General features: G+C 36.9%; 6 protein-coding genes across 6 annotated transcripts; 3 read left to right on the top strand and 3 right to left on the bottom strand.

The window, feature by feature from the left end:
• Positions 1-1,132: 1,132 nt before the first annotated feature.
• Positions 1,133-7,025, bottom strand: LOC135798564 (homeobox protein GBX-2-like). Its single transcript, XM_065311429.1, has 2 exons — positions 6,487-7,025; positions 1,133-1,936 (listed from the first exon to the last, which is right to left on the bottom strand). Exons 1-2 carry the CDS (start codon positions 6,920-6,922, stop codon positions 1,461-1,463), a joined length of 912 nt encoding a protein of 303 aa, XP_065167501.1. The 5' UTR covers positions 6,923-7,025; the 3' UTR covers positions 1,133-1,460.
• Positions 7,026-13,486: 6,461 nt separating this feature from the next.
• On the bottom strand, positions 13,487-14,648 carry DCTN6-p27 (dynactin subunit 6). Its single transcript, XM_065312299.1, has 4 exons — positions 14,501-14,648; positions 14,273-14,443; positions 13,938-14,208; positions 13,487-13,865 (listed from the first exon to the last, which is right to left on the bottom strand). Exons 1-4 carry the CDS (start codon positions 14,515-14,517, stop codon positions 13,779-13,781), a joined length of 546 nt encoding a protein of 181 aa, XP_065168371.1. The 5' UTR covers positions 14,518-14,648; the 3' UTR covers positions 13,487-13,778.
• Positions 14,649-15,135: 487 nt separating this feature from the next.
• Positions 15,136-16,770, top strand: yip2 (yippee interacting protein 2). Its single transcript, XM_065312296.1, has 4 exons — positions 15,136-15,293; positions 15,356-15,522; positions 15,597-16,169; positions 16,226-16,770. The coding sequence occupies exons 1-4, from the start codon at positions 15,275-15,277 to the stop codon at positions 16,661-16,663; spliced, it is 1,197 nt and encodes a 398-aa protein (XP_065168368.1). The 5' UTR covers positions 15,136-15,274; the 3' UTR covers positions 16,664-16,770.
• Cpsf73 (cleavage and polyadenylation specificity factor 73) lies at positions 16,709-21,218 on the bottom strand. The gene is made up of 7 exons (XM_065312293.1): positions 21,077-21,218; positions 20,855-21,016; positions 20,244-20,791; positions 20,001-20,176; positions 17,434-18,001; positions 17,186-17,373; positions 16,709-17,126 (listed from the first exon to the last, which is right to left on the bottom strand). The coding sequence occupies exons 1-7, from the start codon at positions 21,145-21,147 to the stop codon at positions 16,767-16,769; spliced, it is 2,073 nt and encodes a 690-aa protein (XP_065168365.1). The 5' UTR covers positions 21,148-21,218; the 3' UTR covers positions 16,709-16,766.
• On the top strand, positions 18,106-19,777 carry LOC135799267 (delta(24)-sterol reductase-like). Its single transcript, XM_065312294.1, has one exon. It carries the CDS (start codon positions 18,179-18,181, stop codon positions 19,739-19,741), a length of 1,563 nt encoding a protein of 520 aa, XP_065168366.1. The 5' UTR covers positions 18,106-18,178; the 3' UTR covers positions 19,742-19,777.
• A 181-nt stretch (positions 21,219-21,399) lies between the features above and the next one.
• Positions 21,400-22,700, top strand: mdlc (RING finger protein mdlc). The gene is made up of 2 exons (XM_065312297.1): positions 21,400-22,202; positions 22,304-22,700. Exons 1-2 carry the CDS (start codon positions 21,400-21,402, stop codon positions 22,482-22,484), a joined length of 984 nt encoding a protein of 327 aa, XP_065168369.1. The 3' UTR covers positions 22,485-22,700.
• The last annotated feature ends 284 nt before the right edge of the window (positions 22,701-22,984 follow it).

Genomic DNA, 22,984 nt, shown 5'->3' with positions numbered 1-22,984 from the left:
CTGAAGTTGTTTGCTGGATGCTCCAAGTCGCGGCGCGTAATGCGGCAACAATGCGGGGTGATATATCGCCGGAGCGCGAGGCGGGGACCTCCCACGGGACAATTTGCCAACATTAGAGACGCACTAATGGGGTGCACCCATTGTTGGACCGCTTGTAATGCTTATACTTGTGATCGTGACGTTGTGCCGTTTTGTGCGTGCTACCAAGCGAATTACATCGACTACAACCAAAGTAACAATCATTTTTTCCACACAAAAAAAACAACAACAACAACAACAAATTTAAAATACGACTTTAAACGTATACCGAATGCAGTTATTATTTTTTATATCAAGTATTTTGCAGTGTCATTGTGATCGTTTAAGGTATAACCGTTTAACACGCGTTCTGATGCGTGTTATTTGTGCACATGCCGATCGGTGAATACTTTATACCAGTTTGGGCAATCGGGCGCGTCAGAAAGGCGCACACTGAATTGCACCCGACAGGGGTGAGAAGATTTCTCCACGCCTACTTGATTTTTCACGCCGTGACTTTTCAAGTCCGCTCGGATTTATTGTTGTGTTGCATTCATGTTTCACGCGCACCGGGGAGTTAAACTGTCAATCGCCAAAACGTGCGTTTACTATTCATGTTATTCAGAGGTTACAGAGGACAAACGGTTGGAAATTATGCTTAAAATTAGTTTTTATATGAAATACAGAGGTACAATCATTATATAAATTGACTTAACGTCATTTATCAAAAATTTGAATAAGTTTTTCCCTGTTAGAGAAAACATAACCTCAATTTTCATCTAGAAACAGCAAAAAATGAGGTTTTCGTGCATAAATTTTATTTTTGTTGCATATTTATACAGTTATTTCAATTATTGGAATGATTTAGGATAGTTTTAATGTCAAAATGATGTCAAAAACAATGAAAAGATGGATATTTTGAGGAATGGGTAGAATAAACACATCTAAATATAAGTATACTAGTTATATTTACATTTTCTTATTGTGTCATCAATACTTTTCAATAAAGTTACAAGATTTAATCATTTTAAGAAACTCTTAACCTTGACTTGATCGCAACTCTATAAGGTACTAAAAGAACAAACTATAGGTATTGAAATATACACAAACTGATTGTTATCTGTTATCATTAGGAGTCAATAACTAAATACTTAGACAAACCGCCGAACATCACCGGAAAATCGTAATAAACTATCGCAATAAATTAAATAGATGTTTCATATTTTTCACAATTCGCATTTTATGTTTTAAATATTTTTAATGACTTTTTGACTTATTGCACCATCATACACGTCCTATTAGGTATCCTCATGATCCGAAAAGTAATTATAGTCATATATACGCATTCGTGTATCAATCAAGTTATAAGCTAAGTACTTCAACGATGACACTTATGTCGCACTGTTTCATTTTCGTGATTTTTGTCTCTGAATGTTTGTCATTCAATGCGGTGGCCCGGGTGGATAGCCATGCAGATCTAACCCCGCTCGTAGCGCAGCATGGCTGGCAAGTACGCGTCCGGCTAGATCACCAAGCGCACGCTCCAACTGCTGATGCTGACTGCGCACCGCAAACCGATTGACATGCACTGGTATGGGCACGACGAGTTTACTCTTGGTTGCACCAGGTGCTCCTTTGGGTTGATGTGGACCGGCACCAAGACCAGCTTTAACGCGCTTCCACTTCGCGCGACGATTCTGGAACCATATTTTCACTTGTACCTCACTCAGACGTAGCGCTGACGCGATTTGTGAACGTTCTGTGAGGGATAAATATTTTTTTGCGTGAAATTCACGCTCTAGCTCAAGAAGTTGTTCGCTGGTGAACGCGGTACGTCGACGGCGAGCTTTTGCTGATGCTGTACCATCACCAGGTCCTTCCGATTGTGTTTCTTCCAGGTCATCATCTAGATCTGAACCTGGAACAAAATTTTTAATATTAATGATGAGAATAATTTTGTGTTACACCCTCTTGAGATCTATTACTAAGTAAGTATTGTATATTGCTCCCCTAGATGCTTTTTTTTCTCATTGTTGGAAGCTATTACCTAGTGGTTTTCCCCTTCGACCGTAAACTGCAGTTTGTGCTGGCTGGGCACAAAAAAGACATTGCTAAACTTTTCGACCCCGGTCCGAGCATTATGCATTCATTTCACTTTTTATTACTGTCATTTGTTTTTTTTTTCTTCTCTAAGCAATAAAACCAATAAAATTCTATTGCTGTAGTTTTAATCTACATAATACGTAATTTTAAATATAGATGGCGTTGTTGTGTGTTGTTGTTAAGGTTATATTGGTAGTGATTCGGTCACACATCAATTATGCACTGCACACCCTCACTGGTACGCATTGAAAAGGCCTGAGTGTGTAATTAAATAGATTGTTTGTTTTTGTATTAATCGCATTAGAAGCAGGAGCGCGCATGTAATATTAATTGCGCGCGTCGAATGGCTTCCATTTATTACTTTATAATTCGATTTTCGCTTTTAAGTATGCATGAGTGCGCAACCAACCAAGCAGCACGGCATGCGGCGTGCACGAAAGACAAAAATCATTAAGTCGTTAGGTTAGGTTAATATTTGCACAACAAACAAAGGTTGAATTAGTTATGCAACCAAATAATCTCTTTTACTACTGGAAATATACCAATAGACTAATTAAAAACAACTTGTTTGTTTACCTAATCTAATCAAAGCTCTAACGTGATATACCTAATCCTATAGCCTAGACGTATTTAAACAGCAGTTTTGTCATTCTGTCATTGGCCAATCATTTATTCTAAAAGTGCGCTTTAGTCAAACAATGGCCGCGGCATTAGACCCAAATTGCACGCATGCGTTAAAAATTCCAATTGAGTAAATTCAACTAGGTAGCGTTACTTGCGCATGTTATTTGCGTTTCATCTTGCGCGGCATGACAAAATAACAAATGAGTGAAATATTATAAACAATGCCGATCATAGACGTGCGTGTCTAAGCCGGTCAGTTTAGCGTATCTACTTATTATTCATTATCAAGGCGTGTCGAGCGGCGATCAGCGGCGCGTTTTGCATCGAACGCGCTTTTGTTTCTTGCCAATTTTACACTTGACCGTCAGGTTTTAGGCGGCGGCGCGTGTCAGCTTAATGATTTGCTTAAATTAAACCGAGCCAATAGTATACCTCATTGTACATTTAGATTGTTGGTATCGGTATATCTAATACGATCATTATAGAAATACTCTATGCAGCGTTTTCACCATTCGAAGGTGTTTGTTTCACAAATGTCGCAAATAAATACTAAATAAACAAACAAACCTTTTATATAACAAATAAGTCACACATTGATGAGGTTAAATAAGGAATAAAGAAACTTAAAATGACATTTTCGTCAATAAAAATGTTGAAAAGGTAATTTTACGCGTAAATTTGTAAAATTACATCTTTAAACATCAAAATAACCTAATATTTCATTTCAGTAGTATTCTAAGAGCCCGTAAATAAGATTTGAGGTTATTTACATGTCAAACGTCAAATGTCAACTGACAAATGTCTAAATTAATCTGTAAAAATGTCAAAAATGTAATTTTAGACATAAAAATATAAAATGTTTTCAAAATACCACCAAATACTTTAATATTTTTGATATTATAGCCAATAAAAGAATATTTATAATATAAATGGATAGTTGTATCAAAATTACACACCAATTTTAAAGTAAAAATGTCAAAATTGAATGCATTTAAGTAAAAATGTGAAAAAAATGCGCAATTTCGTAGAACGATAACTATAAACACCAACTTAACCTAATTTTCTCACTATCGCGGACCATATAACCAAAAATATATATTGCCCATCAAAATACAATCGAAAATATCAAATAAACAATCATCGCAACAATAAAATAAACGATTCATTCACTTAAATGTATTGGTTTACCGCGAATGATATATAAAATCAGCGTCGAGTTTCCGTTGGATTATTCGAATCACGAAATAAGATGTAGGTATTGTATTTGAATGGCGTTGATTGTACATTCGATCTGATGTAGCATGGCACACATGCGCGCGTATGAGTTATGAATTTATGAATTTCTGTCGGCGTCGCGCGACAAAGCACGCCGACATCACACCGGCACTAACACCGTGCGGCTACAACAATGAAACGCAGGTACCAAACAATTCGCCGCGGAACAATAAATATTACGATTTACATTGCCATGATAGCCGTACGCCGGTGATTGTGTTTTGTTTTGTGGATGTGAAATCATGCATCGGCTAAAAAACCGCCTAGATTTAATCACGCTGCGAATTAAATTACGTATTAAAAACAATGAGCGTGTTTTATTTTTGTTTGCTATAATTAATAGTTGAAGTAGTGAGTGAGTGAGTGAGCATGGAAATCGATTACTGCACGACCCTTTGCCGGCTGGGTGCGCTTAATGAATATGATAATAATTTACATTAATGTCGTTGTCGTCGGCGGAGGTTCCCGGAGTTTGTAATCACAGTTGTAGTCACAACTGCTGTTGAACTTGAGGGTAGAATGGCTATGCGTGTGCATCATCCCTTTGGAAGTTCTGCAGTTCTGCAGTATCAATGTTCGATAATTATATTTTGTGCGTTTTGGTGCACGCCCATCGGCGTGCGCTTGCTCGCGCTTGCAATTATGGGGTGCATTTTAAATGATTTGTTGTCTAAGCAGTGCAAAACAACAAGATTATACAACTTGTAATTCGATTTAGAGAAGAGAATATTATTTATGATACTTTTATGATATTTATTCATGTGTAAAACAAGTATTTATTAGAGAAACGTTAAAAATAAAATCTAAAAATGAATTTTTTGGCATTGAAGTTGATAATTTTGTTTGTAAGTGAATTTCATCTGTAAAAATATATCAATTGCAACAATATACAATCAATAAAATTACAGAAAATTAATTATAGGCATTTTTTAGTTTTAAATGCAGATTTTTTTGATATTCATTCAATATTTTACTTTTCTGTGTTCAATTGAAGTCAATTCTATATTTATTTTGTCTTGTATTGTATAAAATTAACTAATAAAAGTAATCTTTGACAATTGTGAAGAAAAATTAAGAAAATTGTGCATGTTTTATGAATAAAATCAAACAAGGTTTTTTTGAGTTCCTACCTGGCTAAGTAGGGGAAAGTAGCCATATTTGGACCATTTTTATATTTTTTGATTTATAGAGCCACATATAAACTGTCAATAAAAATTAAGTAGCAGAAAAGTAACTCACAAGGCTTACCCACAAAATAATATTTTTGGTTTAAGTAAAAATTATATTTACACCCCTCAAATTTTAATTTTAAAAAATTGTGTTTTTGGTCCAAATTAAGAAACCGGTTTCCTAAATTGGACCGCGCGGTTTCCTAAATTGGACCATGCTTTTTTAACGGCAATTGACACAATAGTAAATTTTAGATTTAGAACTAACACAAGCACATTTTGTATAAACCAAAGTGCGGCATTTCATACAGTGGATCATTTCGAAGATTTGTGCTCGTCCACAAGCTTTTCTAGGAGGTCGAAAAAATGATATACGTTTTCCCTGTTAAAACCCCGGTGCCTGTCTTCGGTCCAACTTCGGCAACTTGAAGAATTTATATTTAATGATCAACGACAATCTTAATATAACATAACCTCTTAAAATTAATACTATAAATTATAGATAAATAAAGAAGCTTTCTGATGATAAAATAATAATCGGTAAAACTAACGTTTTAACGGCTTGACAGCTCTTGCACTTACGTCGTTATAATAGATTTGATAATCAATGATACACGAAGTTGTTGTCACGACGAAAGCACGCGGCAAGTTTTACCCCAAATAGTTGCATTAATTGTTTATAAATACGAGTAAAAGAAGGGGCCAGTCAATTTTTGCATAAACTTCAACAGTCCGCGGATATCGTGGTGGTCCAACTTAGGCGCTGGTCCAAATTATGCTACCTTCCCCTAAGTTTACAATAAATTGAGAATTTGACTGCGGAGGTAACGAAATAATTATTTATTTTCCAAAATTACCAAATCTTCTACTTATTTTGTAGATTTATAGATAATTGTGAGAAAAATAAAGAAAAATGTGTCCAATAAGACTAATAACCTATGTTTTTGTATCCAATTTAACTATCCAGAACAATCTACACAAACATTTCTATATATTTCTCTATTTATTTATTATTTGTGCCCTAACTTTCTATTTGTGTTCGGTACAAACAAATTTAAGCGTGATTTGCATGAGTAAACATTGAAGTGTTATTCTGTTTGTCAAATCATCTTCAAATGTAACTATAGATAAGAATTATAATTACTTAGGTAAATATTGTTGCATACCGGGCATAACTGCAATAATATTATTACAAAATTGATTTATAAAGCGTTTTAAGCGATTTTTAACGTTTTTAGCGTATTTTTTAGTTTTAAATTTATAATAACTTAAACTACTAATAATTATCAACTCTCACCTTCTCTTTGACTTCGATTAGATAAATCCTCCGCATACTCCATATCCAAACTCCCATCAGAATCACTATCCCTTGGCTCCGGATGACTACTCCCATGATTACTACCCTCATGCCTCTCAAGATCCAGTGAATGAAACGGCACCGCTGTATTCATATTAGCATTACCCACAAAATGCTGTCCAATATTCGGCGAAGGTGGCGAAACTCCTGTCTCATGATTACTCCACGAATGCACCACAAACGACGGTCTCTTCTTCGCCGGCACCGAGTCGCTCATCAACGCCTCAATCGAAAAGGGTTTCGGCACGCTTTTAATCATACTCTCACTTGGTGTCGTCGTCGTCGTCGTAGTTTTATTATTATTCTCGCTCATCGGCGGCGGCGGCGTGATGTTATTATTGTTAGGTTTGTTCAAATGAACATTCACATCCATCATCTTCACGCACTGTATAATATAATCACTGGTAGGATAATCACGCGACGCGTTCACACACGCGCACACACGCTGTGTCCTCACCGCCAGTCTGTTGAGGTTTAAAGTTGGCGCAATGTAAACGCAAGCAAAGCGTATGCGATGCGATGCGATGTTATTCTTCGTTGCCCCCACACGGGGGCAATCAGTTTATCTGGGCGGAGTCTCACTTCCACTTGCACAACGCCCCACGAAGGCGTATCCGACCGCCGCTCAAATGTATAATCAACCAATGCGAAGCGCACGCCGTAATCTCGTCGGGGTATTAATTAGTCGTAAACGTAATCGGATGCGACGGAGCAGGGCGACCATTTGCGCGCGTCCACGCCGCTTATTGGAGTATCTCAAGTGCGCTCGTTTGTTTAATTTCACGCCGCGTTGCACGCCGAACATCCGAATGTCGTGTAATTACTAGCAGGAAACAAAGAGCACATCGTCGCACGTAAACTTATAACGACCTGCACAATTGGCTAATAGACTCGATTCCAATCGCGGAGTGCAAACAAAGGAGGCGATTGTTTATTATGTGTGGCGTGTCGGTGGGTATCTTGCGATTGTTCTCGATTCTTGAAATTGAAGTGATTGTTGCGCCCGGCGACGGAAACGACAGGATGTCGCCGTGCGAGTGGTTAATTTATATTGCAGACATCTTCAAGAATATATGTGTTTGATTGGGTCGTGTCATGACATGATTTTGGTGATTGTTACAAATTGAACTAGATCATGTTATAAACTGTATCGGAGTTAAGCTAATATTGAACTAAATTCAAGAATTTTACTGAATTTGATTGGTTGTGTGATGATATTTATAGATACGCCTTTAAATTGATAGAAAAAGAAATGGTTGCCTACTAATCAATTAGTTTTCTTGTTTGTTTAGTTAAAATTATAATTTTTGACCTCAAAGTGCAATAAAAATGTATAAAATTTAATAGGAACCAGTATTATTATTAATTTACAGTTGTAAACATGTTTAAAATATTAAATTTCACTTTAAAATGTTAATATTTTCTGTTTTATAGAACAAAATGTTACTGGATGCTGGTGCTACCACCTAGTGGTTACAATGTGCATTATTAATTAACAAATTGGTTTTCTAAACATTCTTAACTTAAAAATTGCATAATAACTTTGATATTTCATGTTGGAAAGCGCACAATTTAATTTTTCTGCTATTAATCCAAAATGAGTGTCTTGTTAAGTTGTTAGAGACTTGTTAGTGATATGCATCTAATTGAATTCCGAGTACAATTTGTATAAATAGCGTGCTGAGTAAATGTGAGCTTAATGCGGTGTTGCGGCAGTTTTGCTTTCAGAAAAAACTAATTTATTGAGCGGAACGACGCGTTCGGGGGCTTTAAAATACCAACGCTTTTGCGCTTCTGGTCTACAAATATCCGCCGAGGCAAAGAAAGGAAATGCGCTTTGCACAAAGTTATTAATGTTGACTTCCTCTACAACATGTTGTTAATATTCCTAATAAAAATATATATTTTATTATTATCTGTGCTTTAAATAACAATAGATAAAATATTAGGTTATGTTTTTGACATGCAATGTTGCCATTTATTGACAATTTGTGCAATAGAATCGAAATAAAATTGCAGTTGTTATGCAGGATAATTATATTACCCACTTAAATATATTTAAGTCTTAGTTAGTAAGTTATTAAAGTGACTGTTCAATGGCACCGCTGTTGGCATGTCTGCCTGTCGCATCCATCAATCTGCGGCTCATTTGCGGTAGTAATTTGTCGCGCTCGCGCTTCGCCTCGCATTTCTCCGCATCGTATAATGAGGCGTTAGAAACCGAGATGCACATTTCGCCGCCGCACACCTCATTGCCGCTCAATGCGCAACGTTGTTGAATCATAACGCGCGTTAACTGTATGACGAAATTAAGCGTGTTTGCTAACGAGCGATGGCAGCCAAGGTGGCGGCATTGGAGTTTACAACAAGACAACAAAACACTCGACATGATTAACAACTAGATTCAAGTCAACTTTTTAATTATTTAGGAGCAGATTGTGTGTAAAAATATCAAAAATACAAAAGGTAGGTTATTATTTTGAGGTTTGATGACTGTCATTTAACTAACCTAAAAATTAAATTGTTCTTTAAGTTTTTTTCAATAAAATGAATAATTTTAAGATTTTAATAAAAATTATACTTATAGTAGCACTATAAATAAATAATAATAAATTATAATTAATTACTTTGGATGTGGCAATGTCAAAACTAAAATTGAGATAGATATTTTTTGGCAAACCAAATAAAATATGCGTTGACAAGCTGCCAGCGACTAAATGCGTTTTTAAATATGAATTACTCGTCGACCACAGCAAACTGCAATAAGAAATAAAGTGCTCCGGCTAAAAACGCATCCACCAATCTCGCCTGACTTTAATTTAGACTTTACAATTATTTGTCATTACCTCGCTGTCAAATTACCCAACCACCATAGGCATATTTTGACTAAATCATTATTATTTTATTTAATCCACATATAATTGTATATTATGACAGGCAGCGAAATATTTAAAGAAAAATGTTCGTGGAGAATTTCAATCATAAGTTTCTATTTCCGTATATAGGGGAAGGTAGCATAATTTGGACCAGCGCCTAAGTTGGACCACCACGATATCCGCGGACTGTTGAAGTTTATGCAAAAATTGACTGGCCCCTTGTTTTACTCTTATTTATAAACAATTAATGCAACTATTTGGGTTAAAACTTGCCGCGTGCTTTCGTCGTGACAACAACTTTTTGTATCCTTGATTATCAAATCTATTATAACGACGTAAGTGCATAAGCTGTCAAGCTGTTTAAACGTTAGATTTCACGATTATAATTATATCATCAGAAAGCTTATTTATTTATCTATAATTTATAGTATTAATTTGGAGAGGTTATGTTATATTAAGATTGTCGTTGATCATTAAATAAAAATTCTTCAAGTTGCCCAAGTTGGACCGGAGACAGGCACCGGGTTTTTACAGGGAAAACGTATATCATTTTTTTGATCTCTTAGAAAAGCTTGTGGACGAGCACAAATCTTCGAAATGATGCAGTGTATGAAATGCCGCACTTTGGTTTATACAAAATGTGCTTGTGTTTCTGCTAAAACTAAAATTTACTATTGTGTCAATTGCCGTTAAAAAAGCATAGTCCAATTTAGGAAACCGCGCGGTCCAATTTAGGAAACCGGTTTCTTAATTTGGACCAAAAACACAATTTTTTTAAATTGAAATTTGAGGGGAATAAATATAATTTTTACTTAAATCAAAAATATCATTTGGTTGGTAAGCCTTGTGAGTTACTTTTCCGCTACTTAATTTTTATTGACAGTTTATATGTGGCTCTATAAATCGAAAAATATAAAAATGGTCCAAATATGGCTACTTTCCCCTATCAACGACGTGCAGAAATTCAACTTAAATGTAACCCCTCATATCAACATTTGACAAGCATGATAATCTACTTGACTAAACGATGCGACTGTCAGAGGAATCGTTTTTCTAAAGTGTTTAACGTGTTTAATCCCCAACTGCACATTCACACACACAAAGCAATAGACAGCTTGAGGACAACGACGACTCGGGTACATATTACGCTGGGGAGGAAATAGCAATTCGTCGGTGGTTATGAATATCATAACTGAGCGCGCCGCGACGGGCATCCGGGTGTGCATGTCTTTTGGGAGTCTGGCTGTGGGGCGGCGGCCGTTTATTCAGATTGTCGCGACGGCGTGACGCGGCATCAACATCAGACAATCACAGCGGAGATGGCGATAAGTCGGCCGCTTAATTGCGGGCACAATGCATGCCTGATGAGTACAGCGAAAATCGCTTAACCGCAAATCAACCCTGCCCGCACCCGCACCCTCTTGATATGTATACCTACTTCCAGCAAAAAAATGGACCCAGGGGGGGGCCAGAGAGGGAGAAAATTAAAAAATTCAAATTATTATGAGTTATATGAATTAAATTGCGAGAAAATATATTTTTAACTGAATAAGCGGTAGAAAAGTTTAGTTAGGATTAATTTCAGTTGACAGCCGTTTAGAATAACCTCACTTTTTTAAAGAATCTGAAAATAAGTAGTGATTTTATTAATGAGTACTAAATTTCGTAGATTTTCCTTTGAAATTAAATAAAAAATACGCATCTATGACACTTTGATGAATTAAATGAAGAAATAATAAATTTTTACACAAAAACCTTAGAAAAGTTTGGTTAGAATTTTCCCCAGATGACATCTGAATACAATAACCTTACGTTTTAATAAAAACTAAAAATACAGCCTTTATTGATATGCAATTTCGTCGATTTTTATGTAATATGTCATTACCTACTTAAACAAGGTACGTAAGTTGGCGAGTAAGTACATCAAGCGTACCTAATAAATACATTTCCACATCGATTCAAGCACTTGCTGGCATGCTGACTATAATCATAATTCGACGACTAGCGTGGCTCGAAACATAACTAGTTAACCACCGCTTGCGCGGTGTATAATTTACTGTTCTAAAATGTAAATCGTGAATGGCTTCGGTTTAACAAAGAAATTACGCGCGCGTATTTAAGGCGCATTAAATTTATAATGAAGTCGAACGATTTGATTGGGTCGTGGGTGGAGGCGAACGGATTACGAATTGAAAACTGCCACAGCGGACACAATGCAATTTGTCTCGCTGGTCGATCGTCGATTTTAATTTCCAATTCCGAAAATGAAAATAAACCGAGCGGATATTTTAATAAAAAAGTCCTGTTGAGCGACATGCAAATGTGAAAAATTTAAAAAGAATCACATTTATTGACATGTTGCCATACATATGCAACTATATATTGCCTAGACAGTAAATTATTGATGAAAATATAATGAAAATACTGCTACTGCTTTAAATTCATGTAAATTTTAATCTTTCGACCTTAAATTGGCTGAATACTAAACGTTTTAAATCCTTTGCTGCCAAGTGAGTTGAAGACATCGAATGAAACTTGAAACGTCAACCCACACGCCCCAACATACAAAAAGCCGCTTTGCGAGTGCCGAATTTCAACATGCGATCACCACATGTTTGTTATTCTTCCAAATAGTCGAAAAACGCCGAATTGCGGTTTGTATTTTCGGTTGCAAGTTGCACTTGCACTTCTTTTGCGGTTTTTTTTTTCTTTTAAAGAGTGCACAACAGTCGTTAAATGAAACTAAGTACTCAGTAAGTACTTGCACATGTCTTACGATATGTGTTATTATAGTTTAGTAGATAATAAGATTGTTTGGTAACATTTGCTAACATAATACCAATTTTCTCAATATAGGTTAGGTTAGTTTCCGTCAAATGGTTGTCATATCAAAATATTCACTATTATTACAAGATTACAAGATGAGGGTAAACTCACCGCTGATAATATGTATGCATCTCAATTCTGACTTTAATTTTTGTGCGTTTGAGCGTGACTAAACGCGTTTTCGTCTAAACGAAGATCGGAGTATTGCGCACGAATGGGCGCGTTATTATGATTGCGCGTTCTATGGCGCGCATTTGCACCATTTGCGCTCGCCCGGTCCGTGGGGATGACGGGCGGCTGCGGGGATGGTTTTATCGCTGCCGGCGTGATTGACAAGTGGCACAAAAGCGCTGTCACGAGGCGAAACACGCTAACAATGGTCGCGGCTAATGTCGTCATCAGACCGGCACTTATTGCATTAGCCGCGAGCGCCAAACGCGCCGTATTCGGACGCGTTGCAAATCACCCTTTTGCGCACTCGACGAGTTCATTTCGGCAGCCGCCCCACAGCCCCACGGCGCAACGTGTTCGCGCTTCGTTTCATCGAAACGTTCATAATCATAACGCAATTAACATAATCGTTATTGTTATTCGATGTGCGCCGCAATTATTCAGGATAATCATCCGGCCGTTTAATTCTATTTGCTTGATATTTAGAGATTTCCACAACATATAATATTATTCCAATGACGTCAGTAAACAAAAATAACAATTAAATCATACAAACCCAAATACTTTTTGCAGCTGATTAAAAAAACGTCTTTCAAGCAATAATTAAAATGCATTTTAAATTTATCTGAAGGAAGCCTTCGTAAATACCGCCGCGTAATAAATCAGCGCGCTGGTTTGCATCCTGGAAACACATGCGACGTGTTCACATGCGCGACAAAACTCGGCAGTGAAACGAAATTAGTTCGTTTCGTTCGTTTCCCTTTCACGCCTGAACACCTTACAGTTGTTGCCTTGCAATGCATCTTGTCGTGCGTTTATAAGAGACTCTGATGACTTTGTTCCGCCGCCGCAGTATTACAAAGTCGTTGCCAACAGCTTCAGGAGTCAGCAAGCTCATTAAAAGTTTGTTTGATGGAAACTTAAAGAAGCGAGGCCGACAAATGAGTTAAATACCACACACGCACATAGATTCTTCACCCCAAAAAGAGTGACACATTGTAGTACTACACATTTTTGTGTTTTTTAAACTGAAAATTGTAACTTCAGGATAAAAATACAAAAATACCTTTGTTGTTACTTTTAAAGCAAATTGTTTCAACATTTGAGTTATTTAATATATGAAAAAGTGTGAATAAAGCTTAAATTCTTATTAATTAAGAACTTAACTTAAAATTAATAGTATTAAATAATTTCTAATACTAGGGATGACTTTTTAAACATCCCTCCCCCCTGGTTTTCACATGTACCCGCAGTTTCCAGCATCACGCATGTAGCTAGGGCCTACCCCCACCCCTTACTACGGGTCGCCCGTAGATATCAAAGAGCAGTGCGCAGGCACAATAGTGCATTTTATTTTACTTATTGTGGTGGTGGCTCTGTAGGTTTCTTTAGACGATGGTACCCTGGCAATACCTTTTTTAATGTCTCCATTTGCCCATGTTGCACCTGAAAGATTCAAATGAAATATGCATACTGATGCATATTCATGTTTGTAAATAAATAATGATTAATACACACTGCAGGTTTATCAAATGCCTCCCGCCGCATATGATTGCCACCATAAATAACAGTATTCTTTGGAATTATCTCCTCTTCTGTGACTGAACAGCCTGCTCCAATAACACAGCCATCACTGATGGTAACCTTGCTGCCAACAAAACATTTAGGCTCAAATACATTGTTGTCACCTATTTGGCATGCTTCCACTGTGCAATCAACTTCAAAGACATTGTTTGAACCAATTATTAGTGCTGGAGTTGTTGTTTTATCTGCTCTATCAAATGGGACCCTAAAAATTATTAATGTTAAGAGACATAGTGAGGGAAATGTAAAAAATGAAACTATGTAGTTGCCTATGGATAATCTTTGCCTTTTCTTCTATAATACAATGATCACCAATAATTATAGGGCCTGATTCTGCATAGATTACTGCACTGGGGTGAATAATAGAGTTTGCACCAATGGTTATTTCACCTCGTAGTTTGGATTCATCACAAACCAGTGCACCATGCTGGATTGTTATCCTAAAAGTACAAATAATAGATGTTTTAAAGAGTTTTAACAATAACAATAGTACTTACTTATTCTTGTTGGACATATTGTATTATGTAGTAAATGTATCAAAAAATTCTTTTAGTTTTACAAGATTCTCTACAAGAACTTCACGTTTTCCACCAACCATAGCAGATGTGTCATCGGTGTATAACAAGTTGCATACATTTCTAGTACACTTGCTCAATCAGTAACAAAATGTTAAAAATCAATAATAAAGAGATAATATTCTATATCTTCAATTAATAATAATATTATGCAAATTTTATATAAACAACATTGTAATTCAATATTAGAAGCAGATACAATCCCACAAACAAAATTTAACTTCTATAGATCCGCACTAGATGCCACTGTAAGTGCGTGCCTAAAAATAAATTCTGCGCAGTTTACATAAACTTAGAACTGCCTTCTTATCAACTAACATTTTTTATGAGAACTATGATAAAAATGCGCATTGATTTGTAAAATAAACGGAAATAAACTGTTTGGTAAAACATTTAAAATTCAACAGCATTATTTTATGTTTACAAGTTGCTACAAACAATATAAAAGGCGTATATTTATGGTAAATTCGACAATACTAAACACCCGACTCACACTACATGCGCTACATGTGATTGTATTCTCTCTACACGAGTAAAACTTGTTTGTTGAACTTTAGAACTTTGGACTTGAGCACTTGCCGCCCGTTTGCTCTTATTTTCATTGATAAGCGTACACGTTTACTGTAATCCGGCATATTTTTGTTAGTCTGCGCGCTTGTTTCATCCATTTCAGTTCGCCCAACTTAATTTGTTGCAATGTCTTCCATGATTAAAGGTTACTAAAGTCTATAATACCGGTAGGTAGTCTTAATTATATTAATTAGTATATTTGTTCAGGTGTTTTTATTGTCGGCGCTAAGCGTACGCCATTCGGCACGTTCGGCGGCAAGTTCACCAAGACTTCAGCATGCGAATTGCAAGTCACTGCCGCCAAGGCTGCCATGGCAGAGGCAAAGATCAAACCAGAGCAAGTTGACACAGTGACTGTGGGAAATGTCTTATCTGTGAGTTAATTACCGTCTTAAAATAGAACACTTTTAGAATGTGTTATGAATTTACTTTTTTATTGTTGTAATAGTCATCAACTGCTGATGGAAACTTTTTGGCTAGACATGCCCTCTTGAAATCAGGCATTCCAATGGAGAAACCCGCGTTGCAGATCAACCGTCTGTGCGGTTCCGGTTTCCAAGCGGTGGTTAACAGTGCGCTGGACATTCAAACCGGCGCCGCACAAATCTCCCTCGCTGGTGGCGCGGATAACATGTCGCAATGTCCTTATACTGTTAGAAATATTCGTTTTGGCAGCCCGCTTGGAGTGAGTCCCGTTTTAGAGGACTCTCTCTGGCTAGGTTTAACTGACAGCTATTGCAAACTACCAATGGCGCTCACCGCTGAGAAATTAGGCGAGAAATGCAAGATTACACGAGATGAAGTTGATGCATTCTCGCTAAAATCTCAAACAGCATGGAAGGCAGCCCATGATGCCGGCGTATTTAAGACTGAACTTGCTCCAGTTGACGTTAAATTCAAGGGTAAGATGGTACCTGTTGAGTTTGATGAACATCCCAGGCCACAAACCACGTTGGAAGGCCTTAAGAAGCTTCCAACTTTGTTCAAAGAAAATGGTTTGGTTACTGCTGGATCCGCTTCGGTAATTAAAACAATAAAATTAATACAAAATAAATTATCTTCTAAATTTCTCAATAGGGAATTAGTGATGGCGCTGGTGCTTTAATCTTAGCCAGTGAAGAAGCTGTCAAATCAAACGGCCTTACTCCACTTGCCCGCATTGTAGCTTACTCCACCGTCGGCGTGGAACCTTCAATCATGGGCATTGGTCCAGTGACAGCCATCCAAAACTGTCTCAAAGCCGCTGGCAAAACAATCGACGACATGGACCTGATTGAAATCAACGAGGCGTTCGCTGCGCAAGCGTTGTCCTGCGCCAAGGAACTCAAACTGGACATGAATAAATTGAACGTGAACGGAGGTGCTATTGCTCTGGGTCATCCACTTGCTGCTTCCGGCGCGCGTATCACCACCCACCTTGTGCACGAACTGCGCCGCAAGAAGTTGAAGTTCGGTGTTGGCTCCGCGTGCATTGGCGGTGGTCAAGGCATCGCCATCTTGGTCGAAGCCATGTAAACATTTTAAAATCTACGTCATTTTTATGTTATTTTAAACTACGTATTTTCTATGATTATGCTTATATTATTTTAATAAGATATAAAATATATCAATTTATATATTAATTGGTCGCTGTTTCAATTTGTGGCGGGGCCAAAGCTTGATACAACTTAGTAACAGCCGTGTGGACGATTTGTTGAAAAGTTTCGTCTTCCTCGCAAGTCACTTCCAGTGTGGTCAGGTTAACTTCGGCTTTCTTTTCGTTGATAGTCACATCTAAACATTCACCTTTCGTAACTTTCGAAACAGAACCTTCACCGAACATATCCTGTAACATATCAACAGTGCATTCTTTAAAGTGTGCACGGTCGATTTTCGCATTGCTTGATGTATGCTTCATCGGCGTATCCAACATCTCTGCTTGCAAAATGGCGGCGACTATCGCATCTGCATACATATCATTTATAGGATTTGCCAACCACTAAAAACATATTAATAGTACAATTTGATAATAAATATAAGTAAATAAATGTGTGTTACTTCAAGTGTGACAATTTTGTTATCGATCGTGATCTCAACCGCGTTGAAAGCTCTCAGCTTCTTATCACCTTCGACCAGTTCCAAAAGTCCAGCCACTTGCGACATCATATGATGGAGGACGTTCAGATTGCCCGAGTAGTGAATACTCTGCCGTTGAATGATTTGAGTCATACTCATGTCTGTGTATTCTAGAAATCAAAATACTCACGCCATTAATTAATCCACCTAAATTTTAACTGAGTACGTACTTCCCAAATCCTCAGCTGACAACATATGATAGTTAAAGTTTCTCTTAACAAGAATCCCCGACAAAACATTGCCGGTTTTCGGTGGGACGATAGCTAAACCACCCATAACTTTCGCTGTTTTTTCACCTCTGAAATACAATTCAACCGCGTGCGTATTGCGCGGATTGTGTAAATGCATCGTAGTATTCGGATCATCTTCATATTCACGTTGTAAAGCTGCTTTAAGACGACTCATTTCATTTTGTTCGCCATGGACAAGCACCACATGAGGTGGTTTTAGAATTCGGATAAATTCACTCGTCTGTTGATAATCTGTATGCGCAGAGAAAGAAATATAATCGACGCTCATTTTTAACGGCAGTTTTTGCCCCAACATTGTGGTGATTTCTTCAGGTTCAGATAGGATTGTCTTGGCTAATGTGCCTTCGACGCAATAACCAGCGATAATCACACCGTTTTTTGCATCTGTGCACCATGATTCAAACAATTCGCGGGATAAACCACTCTGCATCATACCAGGTGAGGCCATTATCACACAGGGTCCAATATCCTCGAAATGATCGATTCCCTGCAATAAGTGTTTTCAACTTGTTATATAAATATACCACACATTTTTAATGCTAGACTATGGCTTATCAAAAATGATTACCGCCGCCGTATCGCTTCATATTACGTGCCGTCAATAAACTAAATTAGTCGACGTATACAAGACCAGACGAGTGTGTGTATTTTTACATCCGCTAGAATGGAGCAGCGCGAGAAGTCATGGAAGACAATATTGATCGACGTGTTGGAAACAAACCGTGGTCTCGTGATCCTGTTTTTCTGCCTGCCGGCTAGTTTCATCTTCAATCTGGGCCTACAAATACAGAAATGTTTCTACCGGATGTTCCTCGCCAGTCCAAAACGGCACGACGAACGCGTACGGGATATTCAAAGGCAAGTTCAGCTCTGGAACAAGTTACCAACGGAATCAAGAAAGAATCTTTGTACATCACGCCCGAACTGGTTGAGTTTATCAACGAAATTCTTCAAGAAAACGGAATGTCATCAAATCGACGTGAATCTGTTCGACATTTTGGAATTAGACGAGAAGAATATGACTGTGAGAGTGGAACCCATGGTCACCGTCGGCGATATTACAAGGTATTTAATCCCCAAAGGTTATACTCTGGCCGTGACCCTGGAGATAGCTGATGCTACCTTAGGTGGCTTGGCAATGGGTACCGGAATGACAACACATTCGCATCGAGTTGGTCTTTATCATGAAATGATTGAGTCCTATGAAGTTGTGCTTGGTGATGGATCATTCGTCAAGGCTGATTTGAACGACAATGCAGATCTCTACAAATGTCTGCCGTATTCGCATGGTAGTTTAGGTTTTCTGGTTGCTTTAACATTGAAGATCATCCCTGTTAAACCCTACATTCACATGAAATACATCCCAGTTGAAGGAATGAAAGAGTATTGTGATAAAATTCGAGAATTATCACTCACAGACGTTGATTATCTTGAGGCAACTATTTATGATAAAGACAGAGCTGTTATTATGGTTGGAAACTTTTCTGATTATGATTCTACACTCAACGTAAATCAACTTACAGCATGGTACAAACCCTGGTTCTACAAATACGCTGAATCTTTTCTTACTAAAGGACCTTATACTGAACTTATTCCGATGAGAGAGTATTTATTACGACATAACCGTGCGATTTTCTGGGTTGTTGAGAGTATGATTCCGTTCGGTAACAACCCACTATTCCGTTTGTTGTTCGGATGGTTACTGCCACCTAAACCTGCGTTCTTAAAATTCACAACTACGCCTGGAGTCAGAGCCTACACGTTCACTAAACAAGTATTCCAAGATATCGTCCTGCCAATTAACAAATTAGAAGATCAAATTAATATTTCTGAGGAACTGTTTGATTGCTATCCGTTGTTGGTGTATCCGTGCAGAGTCTACGATCATGGCGAACATTGGGGACAATTGAAACGACCTACAGATTTAGTACCAGGAGAGAAGTTTGCTATGTACAATGATTTAGGTATTTATGGTGTGCCTGGTCATGTTGTTAAGAAAAAAGAGTATAAACCTGTTGAAGCTATGAGAACTATGGAGAAGTTTACGCGAGATGTTGGTGGATTTTCATTTTTGTACGCGGATATCTTTATGACCAGAGAAGAATTGGAAGAGATGTTTGATTTAACTTTGTATGAAGTTGTCAGGAAGAAGTATTACGCTGCCGATGCATTCCCGCATTTGTATGATAAAGTTAAGCCTGAGATCGATGTATTAAATATGGGTTAACTTATTGTTTACTATAAAATAAACATTTTAACTATTTTTAGTTGAATTCTCCATACTAGCGAATGTATTACCTTAATTTGGTTGCTGCTATGATAGCAATGTTAATATATGCGGAAATATGTTACATATTACGCATATGTTGATTAATACTTTTTAAATTTTGCGATTTCTAAATTTTTCCCAATTTTTCTAATTATACTCGCAAACATGTTCTCTTATCACCAAAACAAGATAATTTGCCTGTAAAAATTCCACTCACCTTCAAGTTTGATATGTGTTTGAACACAAACGGATTATTAATCGCAATCTGCCGCCGAATTTTATCATTCATCGCGTTAATGTATGTCTGATATACTGCCATGCACTTTTTCGCAAGTGATGATGCGTAGTAAATCGGTACTTCATGCAATTCAGGATGTTGACTCCAATATTCATCTATAATTAATAAAACATACAAATTAATCACCAAACATACAACTTTTTAATCTATTTTGGTATTTACCTAAAATTAAAAGTAATTCCTGGGCTCTGCCTAAAGCAAACACTGGAATCAAACACCTTCCACCCCTATGAACAATATCATTCACAAGTCCAGTGAATCTGCTTTCTCTATCCTCTCTATTTTCATGAATATGTGTTCCATAAGTGGACTCAGTGATTAGGACATCTGGATGCACAGTAGGAATCTCGGCAGCCATCAAATGCCGATCCTCCTGACGCGAAAAGTCACCTGTGTACATAATTTTCACCCCAGCAATCTCAATCATGAACATGGCAGCTCCCAAAACATGCCCAGCATTATAAGCCCAAAACTTAACACCTAACACATCTTTCTCCTCATGAAAGTTAATGGTTTCAATCTTGTCCATGCTGGCTTCAAGATCTGCTTCTGTGTATAGCATTTGCTCAGTAGCAATATTGCTAACTTTGATATAATCAGAAAGCAGCCATCTGTAGATTGCTTTTGTTGCATGGGTCATGAAACATCTGCCTTTGAAGCTTGTTTTCAATAGAAACCATGGTAGGGCACCACAGTGATCCAAATGAAAACTAAAATGTACATATTTGTTTATAATTTTACAGTTTTTAAAATAAAATATAATAAAATATTACTGAGAAATAAGAAGTAAATCAATTTCATCTGCTTCAATTAAATCAACAAATGGTAAAGCATCCATTCCACTTAAACCTGGATGAATTCCACAATCCAGCATAATTTTCTTGCCTTTGAATTCTAGCATTATGCATGATCTACCCACTTCTTGACCAGCACCCCTGTAATTAAAAACAATGTAAATATTGCAACACATGTTGAAAATTGTCTTTTTAACTTACAGTGGTCTTATAGAGAGTAAATCGCTTTCTTCTGCGGGCACCTGAGTGTCCGGTTTGCGTTTTGTTGCCATTTTAAAACACTATTATTGTTTAAAACCACCAGAACTCACATTTATTTACTACCAGACACAATATCAACAACAGATAAGTAACCTACAATAATTCAATGCCGCAAGCTGATGACAGCAAGTTTTTAACCTGAAAACAAACGTTTATTGCGCGGTTTGTTTTCAAAGTTTAATGTTGTTTATATTTAAGTAAAATAAGAAGACTGTTGTTAAATAATTAATGTGAAATAGTTTAAATTGTATATATAATTCACCATGGCTGATCCAGGCTCCGGAACTTGTACATTTATGTTCAAAAAACGAAATGTAAAAGGACGCGCAACTAGAAAACGCGAAAATTCCAACTCTGAAGAAGATGCTGATCAATCCACAGAGAATCCTTCTACATCTGTAAAATTGCCGAAACGAAAACAGAAAATCAACCCAAATGTACAACATTCTTCCAACAAAAGACCCAAAAATATAAAGGCTTCATCAGATTCTGAAAGTTCTTCCAATGATGAGGAAACATTTGGTGTAAATTACAAATCATCAAAGTCTGTTATGTCCTCAGGACCTAAAGATCAAGGAGCAACAGCCACATTAGAAATAGAAACAGAGAAAGACAGAGATGCACAGGCTATTTTTGAAAAGAAATTAGAAATTAACAAACAATTAGAAGGACAGGCAGATGACAAAGTTTATAGAGGAATCAATAACTATGCACAATACTACAAACCAAAAGATACAGCAGCAGGAAATGCTAGTTCTGGATTAGTAAGGAGAGGACCAATTAGAGCACCAGCTAATTTGAGGGCCACTGTCAGGTGGGATTATCAGCCAGATATTTGCAAGGATTACAAAGAGACTGGGTTCTGTGGGTTTGGAGACAGTTGTAAATTCTTGCATGACAGAAGTGATTATAAACATGGCTGGCAATTAGAACAAGAATGGGATGCTGGAGAGTATGGGAAAGAGGATGAGGATGATAAAAAATATGAGATTGACTCGGATAGTGATTTATTTCCTGATGAGTGTGGGATTTGTAAAGGACCTTTTGATAAGCCAGTTATTACCAAGTAAGAAACTTATTTATTAGCGATTTTTATTCTTAAATCCAATTGAAATAGAAATAAATAGTTTATTTCCTGGATTTAATTTGATTTTTCTTGTTTTCTAGGTGCAAACATTATTTCTGCGAAGAATGCGCCATAGCTCAATACAAAAAGTCAATGCGTTGTGCCCTATGTAACACCCAAACAAATGGAATTTTCAATCCTGCGAGAGATTTAATAAAACATTTGGAAAATGCGCCGAAGAAGAAGAAAAACTCTGATTCAGAACTATCAGACTCTGATTAAGTTGTTGAGTTATTCATTTTACAGCGTGGAATAATTTAAAATGGTTTAAGATTTATCTAGATTTTTCATATTTATGATGAACTGAAATGCATTCAATAGTGAGTGACTAGATAACTTATTTAAATAGTGATTCATTGTTTTGCATTTCTGTATGTTAAGAATAAAAGAGTGTGGGTTGCATACTGAACTAGTGCAAACACCGCACGTTACTATATACATTATTATTGTACCTTTATTATTAGAGTTGAGTTGCAGCGTTATAAGGAAGAACAATATTAAAGCAAGGTCAATGAAAAAAGCGTGTGACTCACATTAAAATGTAAAGCGGGTGAATCGCGTAAATAAATCATCGATAACTCGTGGAAATACGGTGAATAACATCAATATTATTTACTTTTATAAATATTGTACATAAATTAATTAATATGCACCTAACAATGTTTGAAATGTTTAGTATGTTAACTAGTAATTATTTCCGGTTCATTGAAATATAAACCTAG

The sequence above is a fragment of the Atheta coriaria genome, unplaced genomic scaffold (genome assembly GCF_025399875.1).
Source record: "Atheta coriaria isolate IRGN ID8LTWV9N9 unplaced genomic scaffold, Caltech_Dcor_3.1 hic_scaffold_9_pilon, whole genome shotgun sequence".
Lineage (NCBI taxonomy): Eukaryota > Metazoa > Arthropoda > Insecta > Coleoptera > Staphylinidae > Dalotia > Dalotia coriaria.
This window is presented reverse-complemented; position numbering and strand designations above follow the sequence as displayed.

Bases quoted from the DNA above. Each gene is read 5' to 3' on its own strand.
- mdlc (XM_065312297.1), top strand. From the start codon at position 21,400: ATGGCTGATCCAGGCTCCGGAACTTGTACATTTATGTTCAAAAAACGA. The intron at 22,203-22,303 runs GTAAGAAACTTA...CTTGTTTTCTAG, and splicing joins GATAAGCCAGTTATTACCAA to GTGCAAACATTATTTCTGCG.
- Cpsf73 (XM_065312293.1), bottom strand. From the start codon at position 21,147: ATGGCAACAAAACGCAAACCGGACACTCAGGTGCCCGCAGAAGAAAGC. The intron at 21,017-21,076 runs GTAAGTTAAAAA...TTTTAATTACAG, and splicing joins TTACTCTCTATAAGACCACT to GGGTGCTGGTCAAGAAGTGG. The intron at 20,792-20,854 runs GTAATATTTTAT...TGTACATTTTAG, and splicing joins GATTTACTTCTTATTTCTCA to TTTTCATTTGGATCACTGTG.
- LOC135798564 (XM_065311429.1), bottom strand. From the start codon at position 6,922: ATGATGGATGTGAATGTTCATTTGAACAAACCTAACAATAATAACATC. The intron at 1,937-6,486 runs GTGAGAGTTGAT...ATTTTGTTCCAG, and splicing joins TAATCGAAGTCAAAGAGAAG to GTTCAGATCTAGATGATGAC.
- LOC135799267 (XM_065312294.1), top strand. From the start codon at position 18,179: ATGGAGCAGCGCGAGAAGTCATGGAAGACAATATTGATCGACGTGTTG.
- DCTN6-p27 (XM_065312299.1), bottom strand. The intron at 14,209-14,272 runs GCAACTACATAG...AATAATTTTTAG, and splicing joins AAGGCAAAGATTATCCATAG to GGTCCCATTTGATAGAGCAG. The intron at 13,866-13,937 runs GTGTGTATTAAT...TGAATCTTTCAG, and splicing joins AGGCATTTGATAAACCTGCA to GTGCAACATGGGCAAATGGA.
- yip2 (XM_065312296.1), top strand. The intron at 15,523-15,596 runs GTGAGTTAATTA...TTGTTGTAATAG, and splicing joins CTGTGGGAAATGTCTTATCT to TCATCAACTGCTGATGGAAA. The intron at 16,170-16,225 runs GTAATTAAAACA...ATTTCTCAATAG, and splicing joins TTACTGCTGGATCCGCTTCG to GGAATTAGTGATGGCGCTGG.